The 24046-nt window shown below is 43.7% G+C and overlaps 1 protein-coding gene across 2 annotated transcripts in view; it reads right to left on the bottom strand.

The window, feature by feature from the left end:
• Positions 1-1080: 1080 nt before the first annotated feature.
• EDEM2 (ER degradation enhancing alpha-mannosidase like protein 2) overlaps positions 1081-24046 on the bottom strand; it is a 46673-nt gene continuing 23707 nt past the window's right edge. The window contains exons 6-15 of one of the 2 annotated variants that reach the window (XM_082359863.1): positions 23543-23582; positions 21428-21533; positions 19573-19617; positions 18830-18955; positions 16406-16617; positions 14067-14208; positions 12305-12429; positions 6727-6871; positions 3803-3924; positions 1081-1642 (exon numbers count right to left, since the gene is read on the bottom strand). In XM_082359863.1, the coding sequence (XP_082215989.1) occupies positions 1142-1642; positions 3803-3924; positions 6727-6871; positions 12305-12429; positions 14067-14208; positions 16406-16617; positions 18830-18955; positions 19573-19617; positions 21428-21533; positions 23543-23582 (1564 nt within the window). In that variant the 3' untranslated portion in view covers positions 1081-1141. The remainder of the gene's footprint in view (positions 1643-3802; positions 3925-6726; positions 6872-12304; positions 12430-14066; positions 14209-16405; positions 16618-18829; positions 18956-19572; positions 19618-21427; positions 21534-23542; positions 23583-24046) is intronic. The other variant, XM_082359864.1, reaches the window with a different exon arrangement.

Below are 24046 nucleotides of genomic sequence, written 5' to 3'. Positions count from 1 at the left end.
AGAGATGAATGGATAAAGATGTGGTCTGGACAAAGTGAGAGAGTGGCATGGACATATATACACTACCAAATGTAGAATGGATGGTTGGTGGGAAGCAGCTGCATAGCACAGGGAGATCAGCTTGGTGCTTTGTGACCACCTAGAGGGGAGGGGTAGGGAGGGTGGGAGGGAGACCCAAGAGGGAGGGGATATGGGAATATGTGTATACGTATGGCTGATTCACTTTGTTATACAGCACAAGCTAACGCACCATTGTAGAGCAATTATAGTCCAATAAAGATGTTAAAAAAAAAAAAAGATATGGTTTGTGTGTATACACACACACACACACACACACACACGTGCTCACACGCAGTGGAATATTACTCAGCCACAAAAATGAATGAAATCTTGCCCTCTGTAAAAATATGGATGGACCTAGATGGTATTATGTTAAGGGAAGTAAGTCAGACAGAGAAAGACAAATACCATATGATTTCACTTATATGTGAAACATAAAAAAACAAAACAAATGAACAAACATAACAAAACAGAAACAGACTCATAGATACAGAGAACAAACTGGTGGTTGCCAGAGGGGAGGTGGGGTGGGGGGAAGAATGAAGTATGTGAGGGATATTAAGAGGTACAGAATTCCAGTTATAAAATAAATAAGTCACAGGGATGTAATGTACAGCACAGGGAATATAGTCAGTAATACTGTAGTAACTTTGTATGGTGACAGATGGTAACTAGACTTATCGTGATGATCATTTTGTAATGTATAAAAATATCTAATCACTATGTTGTACACCTGGAACTTATGTAATTTTGTAAGTCAACTATACTTCAAATAAAAAATAAAAAATGAAAATCCCTCCCCACCAAAAAAGAACTAACAAATACATTTATAACACCCTCCAGAAAATGGGAACTTTGAAAGGAAGGGAGATTCAAGTATCAACCCCTGGAGTCTTTTACATTTAGCTGTTTCTCCAACTGTATGAGAAAAACAAACTAGATTCGCAATTGTTTTTAGCCATGAACCCTTTCTTTGAATGAAATCTCATGAAATGATCCAATATGTAAAATAGAAAACCATGATCATCAAAAGCAGATTTATTGTTATAGTTTCAAAAACAAACAAAGTATCATCCAGTGGTTATGAGGAATCTAGGAAAACCTGTCCCAGTAATGCCAACTTTGAGGTAAAGGGCTGACTAGGGCAGCTGAGAAGTGGGATTTTCTGCTTGGCGGGCTTCTTCTCCCTTGCCCGGTCATAGTTTTCAGGGGAGGACAATGTTCCTGGCCCTGCTGGGGGTTCCCATGGCCCTGAGCTCATAGTTTTTTTCTGAAATCTCGACCTATTCCGTTTGAGAGAGTAGAATTCCCTCATCAGATCTTCCACTTCCCACTGCTCTTCCTTCAGCCTCCGGCAACAGTGCAGGGCAGCGGGGTCGATGGGGTGCGCTTCTGTGTTGAAGATGTAACCCCCGGCCCCCAGGATGCACTCCCCGTAGGGGGTTATCACCGCATCGAAGGTGGAGCCATTGTTGTGGATGAAGTTGGTCGGGTCAAACAGCAGGTAGAGGTATTTCACGGTCTCGGCCAGGAAGAAAGACTCCATGCGGTTGTCAAGCTTGTGGTCTCGCAGATCTTTGATCTGCCACGTGGGGGAGGGAAGCAAGTCAGACCAGCATCACAGTACAGCAGAAAGGGTCAGGGGACCCTGTCACGCATTCCCGCTCTGCCACTAGGTGACTGCAGGCCTTTGGGCAAATCACTTAACTTTTCAGAACTTTGCCCTTTTCCCAGCCATCATCATCTCTCACCCGGGTTATCACAATTTTCAACTGGGCTTCCTGCTTCCATCCTTACCCTAAAGTATATTTATATCATAAATCTTACCTGTCACTCCTTCACAGAAAACCCTCTGTTGACATCCCATTTCCCATAGACTAAAATCAAAATCCTTATCGTGGCCTAACAGGTCCTTGGTGATCTGGCTCCTGCTCCCTCCCTGACCTCATCTCTTCCTGCTCTCTCCCTGGTTCTCGCAGGTCCAGCCACATGGCCTTTTCTGTTCTGTGAACAAGCACATGCCCAGCCCGGTTCTTTTCACTGGTGTTCTTGCAACCTGGAGCACTCTTCCTTCAGACGCCCTCCTGCTCTTTCACTTCCTTCAGGTCTCTGCTCAAACGCTGCCTCATCAGAACGGTCTTCCCTGGCCCCCCTACACGATACAACAATCTCCCATCCCCTTTATCTTACCCTGTTGTGACTCTAAACATTGATCTAATCATCCCCTTTTTAATGATGTAAAAATGTAGCATCATTTACTTAGCTAATCCTCCCTTAACGGACATTAAGGTGGTTACCAAGTTTTTTGCTCTTGTAAACAACTAATTAGGAGTCTTTACGAAGAGAAATTCATACTGAGTTTACAGTCAGGGATGAGTAAGTTTACTTGCTACAAACATTTATTTTAGCTTCTCAGAATTAGCAATACATTTTCTTAAACAAAACTAATTCTCAGTAGACATCTATTTTACACCAAAAAAATGTGACTAAAACATGGACTTGATGTACCAAGAATTATTATTCTCTTGCCCTGTTTGCCAAAGGCCAAGGAGTCAGTTGCCTGTTCCCATCATTCTCCTTGGAAGGGCTCCAAAAGACTTCACTTTCATGGAAATAAGTCAAGAGTTCCTAAGGGCCCAATGGGCTCATCCACTTTGGCTTTTCACAAAATACAACATATTAGAAACTACAACATATCATTGCTTTATATTTCTCCTACACATATAGGTCTTTTCTTTAAAAACATGTATCTATGTTTTACTTATAGAATATAATCACATTACAACTTTTTGAAAAAGAAGTTTTTTGTTTGTTTTTAATTCCTTACCCTAAGAAAAACCTCTGTGGGCTTTTTGGCAAATAGGCTTCCAGGCTATTTGCTTACACATCTGGTTTTTACATGTCTGTAACCACTGTTTATTTCTGTCTTGCCTGCCTGGGTCCTCTAAGGATGTGACATGGCTCTCATCCTTGACCCTTTAAATCCATTCTCCACAGAGCAGCCAGAGTTATCTTTCTAAAATACAAATCAGAGCATGTCACTGCTCTGCTGTAAATCCTCCCAAGGCTTCTCATTCCAAGCAGAACAAAAGCCAAACTCTTCCCCACGACTTATACAAAGCCCTGCGCGATCTAGCCCCTGCCTACTTCTGGGGCTGTATCTCCTCCCACTTTCCTCCTTGCTCACGCCCTACAGCCACACTGGCCTTCTTTCTGTCTCCCAGATACACATTCTTTGTTTTTTCTACTAAAATGTCAGCTCAGGGGCTTGGTCTTTCTTCATTGCTATAACCCTCAGCCTAGCACAGAGCCTGGCCCGTGAAAGACACTCAGTAAATATCTGTGAGACCAGTACAGCTGTTCCATTAAGGATCCCTGGCTTTGCAAATAAGGCTATGGGACTCTGTAATTCCCTTCTAGAACCCATTTTATAGGCCTTTTTGCAAAATGTTTCACAATACTCACCCTTGCCAAGTAGCCTATTCCGACAGCTAAAGGATCTCTGAAGCAGGGAGAACGCCAAGGGCATGGAGTCAAGACCCCCTGGGAACTAACCCTAGCTCCACCTCTACTAGCTCTGTGACCTTTAGCAAGGCTCTCAGCTTCTGCTCCTCAGCCTCCCCATCTATAAAATAAAGGCATTACTTATATCTCTAAGGTCCCTTCCAGTGCTAATATTTCAGAGGCTCTTTAGCAGCTGGGGGAGACATTTCCCAATTCTTGGGCCCGTGGAAACACTTACTGTGGCAAACCCACATTCCACCTTGCTGATTTTTTCGATGGATTCCACGGCATCTCTTCCGAGTTCTAAGACGGTGGGGTCCCCCGTGGCACGGTAGAGGTACATGGCGCTCTCAATGAGTTCTGCAAAGTTCAAAGCAGACCTTCCTCACCCAGTGGCTGAGCAGAGAAGGCTTGGGGACAGCCTGGGGCAGTGAGAGATTCCTTCTCTCCACACCATGTCCACAGGGTCCCAACTAGGGGGAACATGGGACAACTTACTCAATACTGAATCTTCAGAGCCAATATACCCAGTCTGAAGCTTAGTGGAAACAAGCATTAAAATGGACCATGGACTCCCATCCCAAGGGAGAGACAGGCAGCCAGGTTCTGGGATAGGGAAGGTGGCAGAGGCTGCTGCCTATCTCCCAATATCTGTTCCCTCCTTCTTCCTTAGTAACAGAAGAGCTAACTTTATCCAAGCACATGGCCGCCTAGACTAACAACTATTCCCAGCAGGCAGGAGTGGGATTAAGGTCCCTGCCACCAAAGAGAGTCATGTAAGGCCAGAAAACCAGAGAGAAATAAATTTCTATTTTATCTAAGCTACTACTTTGTCTCTGTCACTTACAGCCTAACCTAATCCTAAAACTTAAAAGAGTATGAGCCTGTCATTACAAGGCCCTTTCCAAGATGGGATAGGCCAAAAGATAAAGGTTAAGATACTCAAGAATCAACTTTCAATCTAGCAAAGATGCAGCCATCAGTTCTCTGTGCCCAAAACAAGGCAACAGTCTTGCCCTGTTCTACACCACAACTGGAATTTGACGTTCAGACATGGGCCCCATCATAAGATGAATATTCACCAACTAGCCAACAGGAATTGGACCAGATGGGAATATTTATTCCAGAGAAAAGAAAACTTAGCAAAATGTGTTTGTTGCTTTCAGATATCTAGAGAGCTGTTATGGAAAAGATTTGATTTCTAGGGTGGGCCCAGTAGGCAGAAGCTACAGTTCAACAGACTTTCCTACTTCTTCACCTCTTTTTTCTCAGAGAGGAAAGAACATCTCTCCCCTCCCTATACCAACGTCTCCTCCTGATGTTCTACATCCTGTTTCCTCCTAGCCCTTGATCAGTACTTTTCTCCCTTTTGATTTATTACTGCAAACTCCATTACTTATTTTTGGAGAAAAGATCGCTGCCTATCTCTCCAGTTTTCTCCTACTTCTCTCTCCCTTTACCCCACAGGCCTCTAGACACTTGCTCATCTAATCACTCATATTCTAAGCAAAGATTGGGGCACATTTACTGGTAGATGAACACACTGTGTGTGTTCAAAGACAGAAAAGATGGTGTCCTCATGGGAAGCCTCTCCTTATGCTTCTCACAGCTGGCCGACTCAGTGCCCAGGGCCAAGCATCTTGTTTCTTGTTTTCTCTTCCTCACACATGGGCCTGCGTATGCTAGTAATTGCTTGAATTTCCTGTATATCTAGCCAACTCTCTAGAAGAGGGTGACAGTCCAAGGTTTAGATTTGGACTTAGGTGGAGGTAAAGCCCTTCAGAGGCTTTTAGGCTAGGTTCTGTGCTCCAGCACTGCTGATCGGATACATGCACCACAGCGTCAGGGACTGGCCAATCTAATTATAGAATAGTACCTTATCTCCCATTTGCTACTGTTTTGGGATAGGAAGGGTGACTGGTCTAAGACATCTCTGGATTCCTGGCTGTGGTGCCTTACCTTCCACTGAGCCTTCCTGCAAACAAAATATGTTGCCTCCTTAAGTAGTGAGCCCCCTGTCACTGGTGGTAATCAAACAAAGATGAGATAACCACTTGACAGGGCTATTGCAGGGGAATTTCGATTAGAAGACCTCTCAGGTTCCCTCTAACCTTGAGAATGCACATGTCTAAGTCTTACATTTAGTCCCAAACTCTGTCTTCATTTTATCTACTGGGAACATGGGATCCAATACCATCTGAGTATTTTCTCTTTAAAAAAAAAAAATGCCATGAGAATAAATGCACGAGAAGTACTAAAAACAGCAGCCTCTAAGGAGTCAAAAGTGACTAATTTGCTCCTTCCAGTTGCTGCTTTACTTCCACTTCCGGTCCTCCTCCAAGACTCCTACAGCAATCACTTAGAGGACTACAGGGTTAGAGGAGGAAGGAAGTGGAACCGAGGAGGGCAGGATGGGCAGAACCCATTTGAAGGCCCATCGCACAGCTAAAAGGCATTCAGGTGGGAAGAGCCTAAAACAATGGGAACGTAACCTATTTTGAGGGGGAGGGGAGATGACTGTGTGCTGACTCAGCTTCCTTCCTCTGTCCCCCCTTTCCGTCCTCTCCTCACAATGTTTAACTTCCCTTCAGTGAGTCAGAAGATCGGAGCTGGAAAGGAACTTAGAAGAGTTATCAAGTGTGTTGTCCCTTTCTTCTCTACATCTTGACTGCTGACCTGCAAGTGGGGAGGTGGACGAGAAGAGATGATTCACTCCTAAAGTCCATTCCAAAGTTCTAACGTTCCATAGACGCACAACTTACCTGACCTGACCCACTGACTTAACGAAGTTTGCCTACACATCTGAAATCCCAATGGCAAGAATTCAAAAGGCATCAGCCTGGCTTTTTCCATCTCACTTGCTTGTCTGGGTTTGAAAGAGCATAAGATGTAATTAGGAGACCTGGGTTCCAGTCCTAGCTCCTATACTTAACAGCCTTGGGCAAGCCATTTCAACCCACCAGGCTTCCGTTTCCTTCTCTGAAAATAAGGGGGAAAAATAATTCCTAGAAGGAAAACCATCCAGAGCCCCTGGAAGAAGCAGATGGGAAAAAAATGGAGCTGTGAGCACTTGCGAGGCATGGAGCCTCATAGAAATGCGAGGGGTTGAGGTTCTGAGAATCAGAGCCTGTGGGCTGGCAGTGGGCCAGAGATGCTGCTTACCTGGTCGAAGCGGGTAACCCTCTCGCTTCTCCACTGTATATCCCTGAGGAATGTTGTAGAATTCCGGGAGCCCCCCAAACTGCTTCCAGACGGTGTAGTAGTTGAGGAAGGTCCTCATGGCATTGTCAATGTCCCCAATGAGGGTCTGTAGGAGAGAAGTGGTTGTCAGGCAAGCAGCCACCAGGCAGGAAACCCACATACAAAACCCCACACTCAACCTCAGGGAAAAGAGGAAGCAAAGGCTTTGGAGCCAAAAAGACCTGCGATCAAACCCAGAGTCGGCCATTTACTCGGTGTGCTGCCTCAAACCGGACACTTAACTTCTCTGAGCCTCGTCTCTAACATGCAAAATACAATGTATATTTTACATTGTTGTGAGGGACAGAGGCTGTATACAATGTCCCTGCCTACCAGTACGTGCTCAGTCAATACTGGCTACTAACTGTTTTTAAATAGGTAAGTCAGCCATCTGATTCAAAATTCTAAGAATAAGAAAAAGATTGATTGTACTTAATCTCATTCACACTCTACCCCCCAGCAAATAACCATTTTGCATTAGTTTGTAAACATAAGCAAAGATGTATGAGTATGTATTATTTCCCCCACATTAAATACGGCTTATTAAATATACTTTTCTGTAGCTTCCTTTATTCATTTAACAATACATCTCAATTTTTCCATGTAAGTACATAAAGCACTCCCTCCTCCTATTTATACAGTTGCATAGTATTCCATTGCTTGGACCACAATTTAATTAGTTCCCTATTGATAGCTAGTTGGCTTGGTTCCAATCTTTTGCTATTTGCTACAATAATCAATGCTGCAATAAATAACCCCATACATATGTCACCTCAAACATATGTGAAGTGTGTCTGTAAGATACATTCCCAGAGTTGGGATTGCTGAATCTGAGAATACATGCACTTGTAATTTTACTAGGTGCTTCTATGTAGCTATTCATATTAGTATAAGCTCACAGGAAAACAGCTGACCTTCTTGACATCTCCACTGGATGTCTCAAGGATGGAACAAACTTGACAGTTTCCAAACAAAACTATCGGTTCCTTCACTCTCCCGCAAAGTTGCCTCCCTCCTCTCACCTCTCTCCCTTTTCAGTAAACGGCACCACCTTCCACTGATTCCACTCTGGCCAGATACCTGCTGGCCATCCTTGACTCCTCCCTCTTCCCCCACTCCCACATCCATTCCATCAGCAACTGCTATCAATTCCCTCTCTCTAAAACATAAAGATTTTTCTCTTTATCTCCAGAGCCACCACCTGTTCACCTGCATCTTGCACTGGGATGACCTCAAAGGCCTCCTCACTGGTCCTACCACTTGTCTTCTCCAGTCCACTCTCCCCAAGGCAGCCAGAGTAACTGTCTTACTCAGTGGCTTTCCACAGGCTCAGCTTAAGGTCAAGACACCTCACCATGGCCCTCAAGGCCCTGCGCAATCTGGCCACTGCTGACTTTCCATTGACCGATCTTTCCCCTCCCTGGACTGTGGCCATGCTGCTTTTGTCTCTGATAAACACCCAACTCTTTCCTGCCTCGGGACCTTCACACATCATGTTTCCTCTGCCTGGAATATCGTCCCCCACCCCAGTTCTTCACATATCAGCTTGAGCATCACCACTTCTGAGAGGCCTTCTTATCTAAAGTAAGTCCCCATCCAATATTCTCTCTTTTAGCCTCTAATTTGTTTCCTTCATTGCAACTTATTATTTTATGAATTTGTCTAAGTTTTTCTTTGTGTCTCGCCCTCTATAACTTCACGAGGACAGGGCCTGTAATACAGCAGGCACTCAAATATTTGTTGAGTAAATGAACAAATTTAATGTCTATAAGCCTCCTTTCTTCATCTATGAAACATCGTTTACCTCGGTGTGTTGTGATAATTCTGTGTAAAATGCCCGGCACATAAATCATTCTTTCATAAATATTTATCACCTCTATGTGCCAGACAGACTGTCAGCTAAATGTTAGCTATTAGTGTTATTATAACCTCACAGAGAAATAACCCCAGGACCCCTTCTTAAAGCAGGAAAAGTGCCACACACAAAGCACACAAATCCTATACAAACCAAGATGGCAAAGTGTGGTATATACATACAAAGGAATATTGTTCAGCCTTAAAAAGAAGGAAATTCTGACACATGCTACAGGCATGAACCTTGAGGGACATTATGCTAAATGAAATAAGCCATTATGCTAAATGAAATAAGCCAGTCACAAGAGGACAAATACTGTATGATTCCACTGATATGAGGTACCTGGAGTAGTCAAAATCATAAAGACAGAAAACATAATGGTGGTATGACCCAGCAATCCCACTGCTGGGCACATACCCTGAGAAAACCATAATTCAAAAAGAGTCATGTACCACAATGTTCATTGCAGCACTACTTACAATAGCCAGGACATGGAAACAACCTAAGTGTCCATCGACAGACGAATGGATAAAGGAGATGTGGTATATATATACAATGGAATATTACTCAGCCATAAAAAGAAATGAAATTGAGTTATTTGTAGTGAGGTGGATATACCTAGAGACTGTCATACAGAGCGAAGTAAGTCAGAAAGAGAAAAACAAATACCATATGCTAACACATATATGTGGAATCTAAAAAAAAAAAAAAAGTTCTGAAGAACCCAGGGGCAGGACAGGAATAAAGACGAGATGTAGAGAATGGACCTGAGGATATGGGGAGGAGAAGGGTAAGCTGGGACGAAGTGAGAGAGTGGCATGGACATATGTACACTACCAAATGTAAAACAGATAGCTAGTGGGAAGCAGCTGCATAGCACAGGGAGATCAGCTCGGTGCTTTGTGACCACCTAGAGGGGTGGGATAGGGAGGGTGGGAGGGAGACGCAAGAGGGAGGAGATATGGGGAGATATGTATACATACAGCTGATTCACGTTGTTATACAGCACAAAACTAACACACCATTGTAAAGCAATTATACTCCAATAAAGATGTTAAACAAAATAATAATAATGATGGTTGTCAGGGGCTAGGAGAGGAGAGAATGGGGAGTTATTGTTTAAAAGGTATAGAATTTCAGTCTTACAAGGTGAAGAGAGTTATGGGGATGGATGGTGGTGATGGCTGCACAACATGAACATAAATACCACTGAACTGTACACTCAAAATGGTTAACGTGGTAAATTTTATGTTATGTGTATTTTACCACAATAAAAAAAAAAAAGAAAAAAATACAATCATTTATTTTTTCTTCCATTACTGGGCATTTGGACCATTTCTAGTTTTTCTTTGTCATGAACCTTGCTGCTGGGAATATCCGTGTACAGGTTGCATCTTTCCCTGGTCAATTATTTTCTTGAGGAACATGCATAGAAGTAGAATCAGGCAAAGTCAAAGGGTGTGATCAGTTGTATGGCTGGGTGGTACAAGCAGGTTTTCCAAGAGGAATGTAGTCAAAAATAGTTTTAAGGAAATAGATTTCCCGATCCTTAATTTTCCTAAAATGGATCTGCTTGAAAAGATGCTTACAACACAAAGGCAGGCAACCCATTCTATCTCTTCCACAACTGTCCTTCTACCATCTTATAAAAGCAAGGTGTACCCACCAACAGTCTCCAGCCTTACTGCGGAACATTGTCCTTGGATATAAAAACATCCTGAGCACTGAACTAGGTTAAATTTAAAATATTAGTGTAGGTGTTGAGAAAAATGAATGGCTCTAACCACTGGGTAACAAATCCTTCTGCAAATCAGATGGCTTTCAATTCTTTGCCTTCAAAAAATTGAAAGAGGAACTGGTCAAGTTGTCAGCAGAGACATCATTAAAAATAATTTTTGATGACAGATCATTTGTGATTTTTTTTAACCATATAAAGAGTGAACCATAAAATACTGCCACATTTGCAGGCCAAAAATGGTTGAATGCCGGCAATTTTATATGGTTCAATCTATTAATGATTTCAAAGAACTGAATGATATCACAATATCAAACTCCTTCCATCTCCATCTACTTATTTATGTGCATAGGCTCCTCGGCACTTACATCTAAAAAAATGAAAAGCAGGAATAAAATTGATGCTTAACCACGCCCTGTTTTAGCAATATGTATTATTCATGCACAAATACACGAACTACTTAAAAACTTTAAAAGGCCCCCCAAAATCTCATTAAGAAATGCATTTCCAATAAAATTGCTTTCAGGTTTATAATCATCAAAAATTGTAAGCTGTAAATGTTGTTTTAATCATTTACATACTAATGATAACTAAATCCAGAAGAAAACAAATTTAATACTCAGAGCTTATGATCACGGGAATTTTTAAAACATTTTAAATTTCTATGTATGAACAAATTTTGTCACAGAGACAAATAAAATATAAAATATATTTTATATATAAATTATATATATAATTATACATATAATTATATTATATATAATTATATTAATATATAATATTATATATATAATTATATATATATTATAAAATATAATAATTAGGATAAAATCCTGTTGGAGTGGCAGAATGGAAATATGAGTTGGAGGAGAAAAAGGAATGGTATCCAACTATTTAAACTCATAAGATTAAAAACACGCATGGGGCTCTATAATTTTTCAAAATTCTTTTAGGGGACACTCAAGTAAATTTGAAGATCTTAGAAGAGTTAGACCAATATTTAATATTATCAACAAGTTCTCGCTGAGCTTCTTTCCCCATCTATAAAATGAGAGGGTTGGCTAAAAGTATATAATGGGGAACAAGTTAAATAAATGACAATATATCTATTCAAAGGAATACATGCAACTGTTTAAAAAAGTAAAATTGATCTTTATGTATCAATAAAGAATGATCTCCAAGATACATACAGTGAAAAAGAATAAAAATGTTCCTATTTATGTAAAGGATAAAGGGGGCTATAAATATACATATATCTATGTATATGGATTTCTGGAAAGAGGTACAGAAAACTGACAACAAGGGCTGGATTGGGGAGAGAATCTGAGGGTGGGGGCTTGAGACTTATCATTGTATTCCTTGTTGTGCTTTAAAAATTTACTACCATCTACATGTTACTACCTTTTCTTAATTTCTTAAGATTAAAAAGAAGTTGTTTATAAAAATATTAAAAATATTTTAGGACACACAGGGAGTGGATTAGATGGGCTCTAAGATCCCTTCCAGCTGCAACTCTATCAGACCATGTAATGGAGACACATAATGATGGCAGACAGAGCAGCCCCAGATGCTGTCATGCCCTTTCCTAGGCCCACTGTCAAGAATGAGGATACGTGACAGAAATGTCCAGTGGAGAAATGGTTATTGCCAATGGCTATTACCGCCCTGTCTACTTTAAGTGGTACAACATTCCACAGCAAACTGGAAGTTCAGTTCCTGACACCTTAAAGTTCCCCTTGGAAAATTCAGTTTGGCAGAACTTTAAATCTGTCTCACTCTAAGCCCCTCTCCCATCCCCAATCCACCCCTCCAAAAAAAAAGTGCTCGAGCACTTTTTTGACTTATACATTAGAATGAGCTTGCTTTGCCGGTTCCATAGAAATAGGACCACCCTCTCTGATCGTTCCTACCTGAAGACCAGGCCAGTAGGCCTCCAGAGACTGGAAGACTGGCATGGACACAGTCCCCTTGTACATCTGCACCCACAGGTACCAGTCATCAAAGCGGGTGTAATTCCGAATGGCTTTGTTATATTCTGCAGAGGAGATAAGATGATGGACACATCAGTGATGAGGGACACAAAAAGCAGGCTTTGGCAACAGAAGGATGGACTTAAACATTTGCAAGACCCTAGGGTGGCCCAGTCTCAAAGCAGACTAGGATGCAAGGAGGCACAGAGGAAGGAGCATGGGTTCTGGAGGCAAACTTCCAGGCTCAAATTCCAGCTCCAGCTTTACCACTTGTTAGCTGTGACCTCAGGCAAGTTTTTCCCTCTTAAGCCTCAGTCTTATTATCTATAAAGTGAGGAGAGTAATGTCATATACCTCATGGGACTGTGCAGTCATTTATTCACTCAACAATATTCACTGAGTGCCTACCAGGTGCCAGGCACCTGGGGGGTGGTAAATAAGACAAAGTCCAGCCCTAAGGGAGCTGGCATTCTAGTGGGAACTTGAACTTATAACTCCCCCTAGACTGTAAATCTATGAGAGCTAGGACTTTGTTTTGTTGATTGCAGAATCCGCAACATGAAGATAGTACATAATAAATATGCACAATAAGCATTATATGAATGAACAAAGTACCAAAAACATGCAAATAAATAAGACAATCTCAAACAGTGTTGTAAGGATGAAATGAAATAGTCCATGTTCAGTGCTTGGCACAAAACTTAACACATCAATGGTACTCAGTAAATATTTGCTGAATAAATGAATGGTAGCTATAATTATTATTAGGTGCCCAACAATTCCTCAATATCATTACTACTAGTGTCTAAGGGCCTGAAGGGTAAACTGCTATTATTCAACAGGCATTAATCTACAGCTACCTCCTGCAAAGCATTGTGGGAAGTACAGATGAATAAGGCCTGGATGCTGCACTCAGTTAGAAGAGCTGTAACTGTAATGATAGCTGACTACAAAAATGATGCTGGGCTTCCCTGGTGGCGCAGTGGTTAAGAATCCGCCTGCTAATGCAGGGATCACGGGTTCGAGCTCTGGTCTGGGAAGATCCCACATGCCGTGGAGCAACTAAGCCCATGCACCACAACTACTGAGCCTGCGCTCTAGAGCCCACGAGCCACAACTACTGAGCCCACGTGCCACAACTACTGAAGCACGTGCACCTAGAGCCCGTGCTCCGCAACAAGAGAAGCCACCGCAATGAGAAGCCCGTGCACCGCAACGAACAGTAGCCCCGGCTCGTCACAACTAGAGAAAGCCCGCGCGCAGCAACGAAGACCCAACGCAGCCAAAATAAATAAATAAATTTATATATTAAAAAAAAAGATGCTGAAGGCCCTAAATTCTGAGGAAGAATCAAGCTATTTCCTGGGCAAAGTGACATTTAAGCTGGGCCTTAACGGGTGAACAGAATTTGGACACATAAAGGCAGGAAGAAAGGTATTTTAGGCAAAGGAAACACCATGTACAATGGCCAGGAAATAAAAAATCCAGGGCTGCATACAGAGAAGCCAGCAAGGTTCAGTTGGCTCTTGCAGGAAGGCATGAAAAGGTGTAGTGGGCCTCAAGTGGGCAGTGTTAAGTCCATGGTGGTTTTGAATGCAGAGCTGATTCTGTAGGCACTTGGGAGCAACTGAAAGTTTATAAATAAACTACATGTCAATAGGGAAAACCATGGGGAAAAGCCCCCTTACCCTGCCCTTTTTACCTAGGAACATGGCCATGAGCTTCTTATCCTGAAGCAGGATGGCTCCTTTTACCAGGTACTCAAAGTAGGAGTCCACGCCAGCCCCGATGCCCGCGTCCTGGGCTACCCACTTGCCAGTGAGCACGTCGATGTGGTTGCCGACCTGGGAGAGAGACGTGTGGTGTCAAAGGAGGGCCCAAGACCAAACAAGGATGTCCCCACACCCCTGACTGTCCCGTGATATACAAGGCAGGCGCCCCAGTGCTTCTTGGGAGACACGCAGGCTATCAGGGTACAGGGTTGGGGGGCAAGGCTGGATCATGGCCAGCTCTCTTGCATATATGTACAGTGGAGACACCTCTCATGCACATTTAGGAGGACTTAATTTTATACACACTGGTCAACAACTGAAAAAAGAACCATGACTTGGAGTGTTCATGCCCTGTCTAGAGTGAGTGTGAGCTGGGAGATGAGAACGTGCTGTTCCCACAGTCTGTCTCAGACTTCTCAGCCTGAGAATCTGCATGCAATTCCAGGGTCTAAAGACATAAGATATACTTCCCGTATTTCCATAAATCAACTTGGGAAGGACATCCAAGAAACTGATAGAGTAGTTGCTTGTAAGGAGAGGAACTGGGTAGCTGGGGGACAGGTCACAGGTGTCACTGGGTACTTTTTTGTATCCTCTGACTTGTGAACCATTTAAAAATAAATTTTAAAGATTTAAATGAAGAGATATGCGGTCCATATAACTTAGACCCCAATGGAAGCTGATAACTTCACCTGGTACTCATTCAAAGAAACAGCTAATTTGTCCTGTGTTAGTTTTGGCAGAGCCCCAGCAAGGAAGACAGGAAGTAGTTGGTTTGGAAGGTGAGTCCCTGGAAACTCTGGAAGAGGAGGGGAAAAGTGAGGCAGGGCAGGGAGGCAGCCCATAAAGGGTGTGCCGTCAGGCAAGTTACCACCATGGGAAACGGAGCTCCATCCCGCCGGGCAGCTCTGGGAGTCAGTGTAGAGCACGAGCCTCGGCACGGTCCCACCCGAGGGCTGGGGAACAAGGGTGATTGTCCATAAACTCCCATCAGTATCAGCCACTGATTGAGAACTGCTCTGGAGTAGCATTTAAGACCTGGAGTTTCCAGCCAAGGGCAAGCAGAGCAGGATCCAGGCAGCAGAAAAGGCCCGTAGCCAAAGAGACATGGGTGATGGCAGCTGGAAGACAGGCCAGTGTGCACGGAAATGATAAAGGGCTGAGAGGATGTGGGCAGGGTGGTCACGGAGCCACTATGGCTCCCGAGCTAGAGAAAAAACTGCCTGTGTTGGACACTAAGGGAGTTACTCTAGGTCTCCAGAGTGGCAACTTCTTAAGGGACTGTCAAGGAGTCCTCACACAAGTTTCACTTTTCAAGCTGACTTAGAACCAGACTTTGCATAAAACGTGCCTCCACCTGAATCACTTTCGGACAACACAGTCTTTATAAGTCATAATGACTCAGCAAGGAGGTATTAATCCATCAGTATTATTGCTGAAGTTAACTGTGGATCAGAAAGGTTGAGTGACTTGGCCAGGGTCACACAGTTTCAACATAGTAAGGCTGGGGCTCAGTCTCAGTTCTGACTAAATCTAGTGCTATTTCCTGGACAGCTTTGGCTCAATTACTGTTAGTTTCACTGGATCATCTAGTTTAGGAGCCGAAACCGACCTTAGAGATGATCTGGCCCAAGGTGTGTTAAATTTCCATAGGTGAGTAGGTTTGGAGGGGAAAGGAAAGCTCTGGGGTCAAATAAGTTTGTGAAACGTTGAGTCAAGCAAAGTTAAATAGATGAATTTATCATAGGATTTCATAACCTTTAACCTGCTCGTGTTCATTATGACTCTCCGAAAAAAGGATACTATTTATAGTGTTGCCCAAATTTAATTGACCGGTAATCATTTTCTCATGGAACAGCCATTCAACATCTCTCAAATCTTCTGGTTCTAAGAAACACAGTTTTACAAACAAAAATATGTAAAAATGAGGGCCAGATAGGCTGACGATCTAAGGTCACCGAGTGAGTCAGGGGCATGAAGCATATGACCCACTCCCTAGAAATCAGAGACGCTCAAGGAGCCAGAGCTTATCACGGCCCCTTTTCCTGCCAGAGGATGTGCTCTCATGCTCTCCTCCCCTCTGTGTCAAAGCAAGAACTGGAGGCTTGGTCTACTTTCGGTGTTGTGAGCCTAAGTCTTGGACCACTCCTGAGGTCACCCTTAGTTTCCTTCGGCTGGACTGCAACTTGTTGCTCAGAGCCCTGAGCCTCATAAGCAAGGGCCAAGGTGGCCAACTTGAGCTAGACAGGAAGAGTGGCAGCGGACCTACCAGCCCAATATCTGACCGGCTCTCCCAGAGGCGCATCAGGGCCACTCTGGCCACGTCTTCGAACACAGGGTCACCGGTGAGGCTGCTCAGGGTGGCAAATTCCACGATGAAGGTCCCAATCCCTGCTGTGCAGGTGACAGGAGTCTCTCCCGGGTTCACGCCGTGAAGCAGGTTCACCGTTCCATATGGCATGCCAGTGGGGGTCTGAAAGGCTGAACAATCGCAAAATTAAGACCCCAGATAGGAGCGGGGAGGTGGGCATGGGTGGACACAAGACCAAAGCCTGAGGCCTTGGCCAGCACTTCCCTTTTGTCTCCTGGGTGATCTGCTAGAGACTGAGCCAGAGAAGGATAAATGTCACAACTGGAGGGCCCTTAGTGGCCACCTAACCCAGATGCTGTCAAACACTGCTCCTCATGCCTTGGGCTCTTGCCTGTGGTGAGCAAGGAAGCAGCGGGCTGTGCTCTGGGGTATCACACTCCATGCATGCTCACTTTAGCTAGAGCAGCTCTACTTTTACTTATTTTATATTATGCCTCAGAGGCCAGGCAAGTAACATAGTGTGAAGCAGGCAGGGCTTAAGCCACAGGCAGTGGGGGAGCTGGTGGCACAACGAAGAAGTCATTCATCTACTTGTTAAAACACCATTCTGACCAAATGAAACACATCTGCAGACTGTAAACAGTCCCAGAGCAGCCAGTTTAAGATCCCTGCTCTAAATAAAGAGTTTCAGGGGCTATGTCATTTTTTTTAAAAAGGATATAAACCACGAAACTGCCAATGTGGTCCAACCCTCAATTCACAGGTAGGAAAGGTCAGGCTTGTAAAGAAGTGACTCAAAGATCACAGAGAGAGCCAAATGGAGCTGGGATGGGAATGACTACCACGTGCCCACTCCCTTTCCCCCTCCCACGGGCCCAGTGCCCTGTCCACCTCACCCCAGTGCCTTCCAATTCAAGGCAAGGAACTAGACAGCAAGTCAAGAGGCAGAGATTTCCTCTCCAGGCTGAAAGGTCAAACAACCCCAAAGCAGCCTGTGCGTCACCAAACTGTGAACAAAGTTGTCAAAACTTCCAAGAACCACAAGGTCCAGCAACTTTACTGTAAGAAGAGAAACTTGCTATCTGGCAGACATGAGTGGTAAGCAAGGAGGATTCAAGTCACAAGCAAGAAGGGCCCAAAGGGATAGTTCAGAGAAGTCAGGCAGTATTAAAAAGGGGGTGGGGAGGTGACAAAATCCTGTTTCTCAGCGTGGATGCACTTTTCAATACGTATATTTCTCAATACAAAAAAAAAAAAGAAGGGAGCCAGCAGACAGAGTTTCACTCCAGGGATGAGTCACACAGGACATGACGTTTGTAAGGAGACATTCAGGCCGTGAGTGAGACCTGAACCCAGTTCGCTCACTCTCCTCAGCTCTTCCCCGAGGATGAGAGGCAAGTCCTGGGTGAAGGGGAGAAGTGAGATGGCCAAGAGGCTGGTGGAAAGCACAGCGTAATGTGTTTGGGTGTGAACAGCTCTCAGAGCCTCCACCACACCCTGAAGAGAACACAGCGTCCCGCCGATGACGCCGAGCCCAGCTACTGCCCCTCTAGACAAACACTGCAGCTTGGCCTGCAGCCCTGGACATGGCTCAGCTACAAAACAAGTCCCTCTCGTGTCTCAGTGGTGTGTGAGGTTCTCCAAGAACTTTCTCCTCTCTGACCTCATTTTACGTCTCCCCAGAGGGAGGCAGGAATTATTTTTTTTTTTTTCACACACACACACTGTATTTTATTTTTACAAGAGATAAATCGACTGACACCAAGCATTGTACATGGATGACCACAACAAAAGCAACAATGATTGCAATTACCAAACATGAAACACACTCATACTATGTCATAGTATTGACATTCAGTCCAGTAATCCTCCACTGTAACAGCTCCTTTACTTTGCAGTGAAAATTGATTTGTATATTCTTTGGGGAGGCAGGAATTATGACTCCCATTTGATAGACGGGGAAATTGAACCAAGGAGAGGAAGAGCGGCTTGGTCAAGCTACTGGTTGTCAGAGCCGAGTCTAGAACCAGGGGTTCCGAACGCTCACACCAAGGCTCTTCTCTGGAACCCTTTCATTCCAGTGGCATGTGGGCCTGGGAGGGGGCAAAAGCACTCACTCAAATAAGGGCAAGAGCCTTCCAGCCACCAGGCTGGCCTTCAGCGCTCCTCGCAAACAGTAATGAGGTCAGCTCATCCATCCTAGTCTAGCCCTCAAAATGCCAAGGACTCTCCTGATTTCCATGGTGGGCGCCAAGAGGTAGAAAGACCAAGTGTTTGGGTGAGCAACACGAGCAAATAATTCCGCACAGCCACTCTCTTCTCCAGCAAGAGCAGCAGGACCTACCGGACTTCATCTCTGCCCCATCTCCATGTGGGTCTTACCTGGGAGGAGTTTCCGGGCTGCCTCCTCAGCCATCCTCAGGAGAGGTCCCGAGCAGGGCCATCCAGCCTCCACTTCTACCCCAGCCCTCTTTGATAGCAGGTGAGCAGACAGAAGTCCTCCTACCACTACAGATGGTATAAAAAGCAAGTGTCAGAATCCTAAGGACCAGTCTTTCCCTTGTACAAATTAAACCTAATGCTTTGTTCAGTGGCTCACTGGGAAGGGGCTGGAGCCACGTAGCAAAAGAAGAGTCCTTAACCCCCCACACTGGTACAGTGTTAAGTTCATGAAGTTGTTTTTCTCTTGGTGGGTCACAAAAATAATGGTTATCATTTTTTTGCAGTCCCTACTGTATACCAAGCACTAGGTACTATTGTGCCCTCTTCAGACAGAGATACTGTGGTTCAGAGAGGTAAAGTGACTTGCCCAGGGTCATCCGTCTAGTAGGTGGTAGGGCCAGGTCTGTCTGACTCCAAAGTCCATGCTCATTGCACTTGGTCACTGTCTCCCAGTCACCCCAAGACCAAGGGGGGATACTTACTACCTTCATTTTATTCATTTATCTATTTCAATTTATTACATAATATTTAGGACTTATAAAAAGACACAAAAGTTACGTATCTGGAAATATGGTTAAACAGATATCCTGAATGGCCCTCCCACTGAAAAAACTGGTGACCTTGAGCTTCAGTTTTCCCCTCCTCCTGGCAGACCAGGAATAAGAGACAAAGGCAGGACCTACCCAGAGTGGGAAGTCTGATAGAAGATCCCTCCATGAAGTTGGGATCTGGAAGAATTACATACCTTGTGTAAAGATGAATTAAAAATAAACCCTACACACCTCCCCTAGCATAGAGTAAGGAAAACTGTATACCTCAACTCTCAATGCCAAGTAAAGAGAAGAAAAAAAATCTCTCCTAAGAATTAATAACCACAAACTGATACTCACTAAGTTTTACAGACTGAATTCACCCTGAGTAGTCTAGAAAACCTCAAACCTTTAGCCTAAGGTGGTTTTAGCAGATAATGTCTCCAGCCACATGGCAAGAGTAAACAAAAAATGTATCTGGAAAAACCCACATTCAACCCGGGCCTCAAAGAATCCCACAAGTAAAACCTAGGCAATAAGTGTTCATTAAATAATAAACAGGGGGGCTTCCCTGGTGGCGCAGTGGTTGAGAATCTGCCTGCCAATGCAGGGGACACAGGTTCGAGCCCTGGTCTGGGAAGATCCCACATGCCACGGAGCGACTAGGCCTGTGAGCCACAACTACTGAGCCTGCGCGTCTGGAGCCTGTGCTCCGCAACAAGAGAGGCCACGATAGTGAGAGGCCCACGCACCGTGGTGAAGAGTGGCCCCCGCCTGCCACAACTAGAGAAAGCCCTCGCACAGAAACGAAGACCCAACATAGCCAAAAATAAATAAATAAATAAAAAGAAACCATGTTCTCATGTGAAATTTTTTTTTAAATAATAAATAAATAGGGGACTTCCCCGGTGGCTCAGTGGTTAAGAACCTGCCTGCCAATGCAGGGGACACAGGTTCGAACCCTGGTGCAGGAAGATCCCACATGCCGCGGAGCAACTAAGCCCGCGAGTCACAATTACTGAAGCCCACGTGCACAGAGCCCATGCTCCGCAACAAAGAGAAGCCACTGCAATGAGAAGCCCATGCACTGCAACGAAGAGTAGTCCCCACTCGCCGCAACTAGAAAAAGCCCACCCGCAGCAACAAAGACCCAACGCAGCCAAAAAAAATAAACAAATTAGTTAATTAATTAATTAATTTAAAAAAAAAGAATCACTGGGTCAAAATTCATTGAAATGTGTAGATCTGTGCATTTCAGTATATGTAAATTTACCTCAATAAAATGAATGATTCATTAAAAAAAAAAAAAAGATTCACTGGGAACCTGCTAAAAATACTGACTGTAGGACCCAACCCAGAGATCCCAATTCATTAGATTTAGAGTGGAGTCTACACAGCTGAACTTTTTAAAATGTCCCAAATGCTTCTGATGGGCAGCCAGGTTTGGAAACTAATACCCTAGACTTGCACTATGTAATACAGTAATTAGTAACCACATGTCCCTATTTAAATCTAAATCCATTAAAATTAAATGAAATTAAAAATTCAGTTCTTCAGTTGCAGTAGGCACCTTTCAAATGTTCAATAGCCACATGTAGCTAGTGGCTACTGGACTGGACAACACAGATATAAAACATTTCTATCAAGAATGCAAAAAGTTCTAACAAACTTTCAATAGGCAATAAGCTACAAGAAGGCAAGGATTACATCTTTCTTGCTCTTGGCCGAAAGCCTGGTACCAAATATATGTTAAATATGTGAGTAATCCTGGCATATTTCCCTTCAGTCTTTTCTCTGTCCCCTGCTCACTTTCATGTCTGAAACTGATAAGGGATCCCGAGACCTCCCTACCCAACCCTACAGGAGGGAAGAGCTCTGTCAATCTTGTTTGAGCCAAGTGCCCTGGCAAGGCTGGCGCTTAAGATCCTGTTTACCACCTCTTGGTTTACACAGAAGCCAAAATTCCACATTCTCCTTTCTTCCAAGGGCCCTAGAAGGCAGCCCTCACCTCGGATGTTGGTTTCAAACACAGAGGCGTTCACATCAATATCAAAGTCCACGTTGTCCTGGAGCACTTCAACCACTCTTTGGAATTCTGAGACATTCCCTAAAATCTGAAGGAAAGAGAGACCTGACAGTGAGGCTCTCAGGCTTGTAGGCACTGAAGATGCTAGATTCAGAGTCTAGGATCCTATGCTGGTGTGACTCCCACTTACTCAACTTCAAACCTACAGTTTCTGTTCTAGGACTGCTGATAACAGGAGAAAACACTGAGAGCTGGAAATCACACAGACCCAGTATCAAGAGACTGGTAAAGTAAATTCTTTGGTACCAATTTAAGAATTTTTATGTACTCATTTAAATGAAACCAATATAAAGACTGTAGACCACATAAGGAAATCTTAGCTTGACATTTACAGTGGATATTTATTGTTTTTAACCTTGTCACATTCATCCTCATGGAAAATACTGCAGGATGGTTGGCCCAACATTGATTCTCAGTCTTCTTTACCCTTGTAGCTCCCAGCCATAGAGGCTAGAAATCCACATATTTGCTTTCTCAGTCTCATTTGCTACTGGGTGATTGTGTTACCCAGTCAATTCTGAGCTTTGTGAAGTCTACTACGGGCAATTCTCAGAAAGCTTCTGTTTTCCTAATAGAAAGGGACAAGACACAGTTGGCATGGCTTTTACTCTTTTTCTTTCTGCTTTGAAAGCAGACTTGATTTCTGGAGCTGTGGCAGCCATCTTAGGCCATGAGGTACTAAGCATGAGAATGAAAGTCAGTATACTAATGATGGTAGAATGGAAGGATACAAAGATCATGCGGTCTCTGATGGCACAGCTGAGCAGCTGATCCAATGCTAGAAATTACCTTCATTCAGATTTTCTTATACTTGAGAAAATTAAACCCTTTTGTTTAAACCATCAGTCAAATGCAATCCTGATGCCTTTTATTCTGATATCAGTGTTCCAGTTTTCCCTTGAGGAATCACCCTTCTTCCACAGTCACTCCTGTAATTTGAAGAAGCTGACTCCATCCCCTCAGCTGCAAGAATGGGCACTTCACCTGGACCAGCCAATGTACTATATCCCTTGGCCAACTGATTGATTCAGGGATAGATGTGTAACCCAAGCCAGATCAGTGAGACTCAGTCCATGGAATTAATGGAAAAGGACTAATTCTCTCCACACACAGGTTACTAAATGAGTGGGATGTGAGTCTGGAGTTACCACTGGCTACCCTGCCAGCTTAAGGAGAGCCTGAGAATACAGCCAGCAAAGAAAGCAGAAATAAGAGATGGAGAAAGAGATTCCTAATGACGTTATTTAAATGTCCGGAACCAGCTGGCTTTGAGGTCAGTCTTTACCTGGACTTTTTAGTTATCTGACTCAGTAAATTTCCTTCCTGTCTAAATCAGTTTGATTTGAGTCTCTATCACCTGCAGCCAAAACAATCCTGACTATCTCAGCATTCAAAGCCCTCTATGATTTAGACCTAATCTATCCTTCTAACCATGTCTCTCACTGTTCTTCTATCGTCGACTTCAGTACCCACTATTCCCTGATTTTCTGCCCTCAGACATGCTGTTCCCTCTACCAGAAATCTCACCCTATGTCTTCCCATTTCCAAATCCAACCTATCTTCGATTATCTAAATGTCACCTTCTCTAGGAATCCTTTGATTCCTCCAGCTGAAATTAACCTCTTCTTCCTTTAAAAGACTCCAGCAAGTTTATCCCCACAACTCTTAGGGCATCTATTTCTTTCCAGATTACGAGAATCTTTGCATAGGCAGGAGCCTCACTCATTCCTGCACTCCCCCAGAGGGCTGAGCACAGTGCATGAAGCAATTACTCAAAAAATGTTTGTTAAATGATGACATGACTCTTTCTCCACATTGTAGCCAGTGATCTTCTCAAAACAGGAATCTCATTTTCTACCCTCTTCTTGAAAAAATTCCACTGGCTTTCCACTGCCCCCAAATTAAAGATCAAAATGAAAGATGAAAATAAAAGGCCCAGGTGAAGAACTCATTTTTCACCTACAGTAAAGCTACCAAAAGAAGAAGGATATTGGTTATGCAATGTTGGAGAGGAAAAGGAATAGATGAGACACTTACCAACAAGGTGTCCAGAGCATCAATAAGAGTCAGAGAAAAACTGTAAAAGGACAAAAACCCCAGCTGCTTAGTAAGAAAATCAAACACCAGTTATTAAGGCTGCCCCAGGTCAGAGACCCCAAAAACTAATAAGTGAAGCACAGCGATGCCTCTGCCAGTCCCACTTGAAATCACAACAGAGAAGCCATCGTGAAAATCGCCGGGAAGCTCTGACCCATTTAACGTACCTGGGAGGTGGGCTGATGTATAACATCTTATACAAATAGCTCGACTGTAGTTAAACACATTGCCTATATTCTCTGGCATTCTTCTCCACCATAGGGAGGCAGTATAAGATTGTAGCTCAGAGCGCAGGCTTTCCAAATCTAAGAATTTATCTCGCAGTGCACAGAACTGTAGCCTTGAGAATGCTCATGGCAATATTGTTTTTAGAACAGCAAAAAGCTAGAAATAACCCAAATGTATACCAGTTGAAAAGTGATTAACCAAATTGTAATACATTCA

Source organism: Balaenoptera borealis (genome assembly GCF_965194805.1).
Source record: "Balaenoptera borealis genome assembly, chromosome: 16".
Lineage (NCBI taxonomy): Eukaryota > Metazoa > Chordata > Mammalia > Artiodactyla > Balaenopteridae > Balaenoptera > Balaenoptera borealis.
This window is presented reverse-complemented; position numbering and strand designations above follow the sequence as displayed.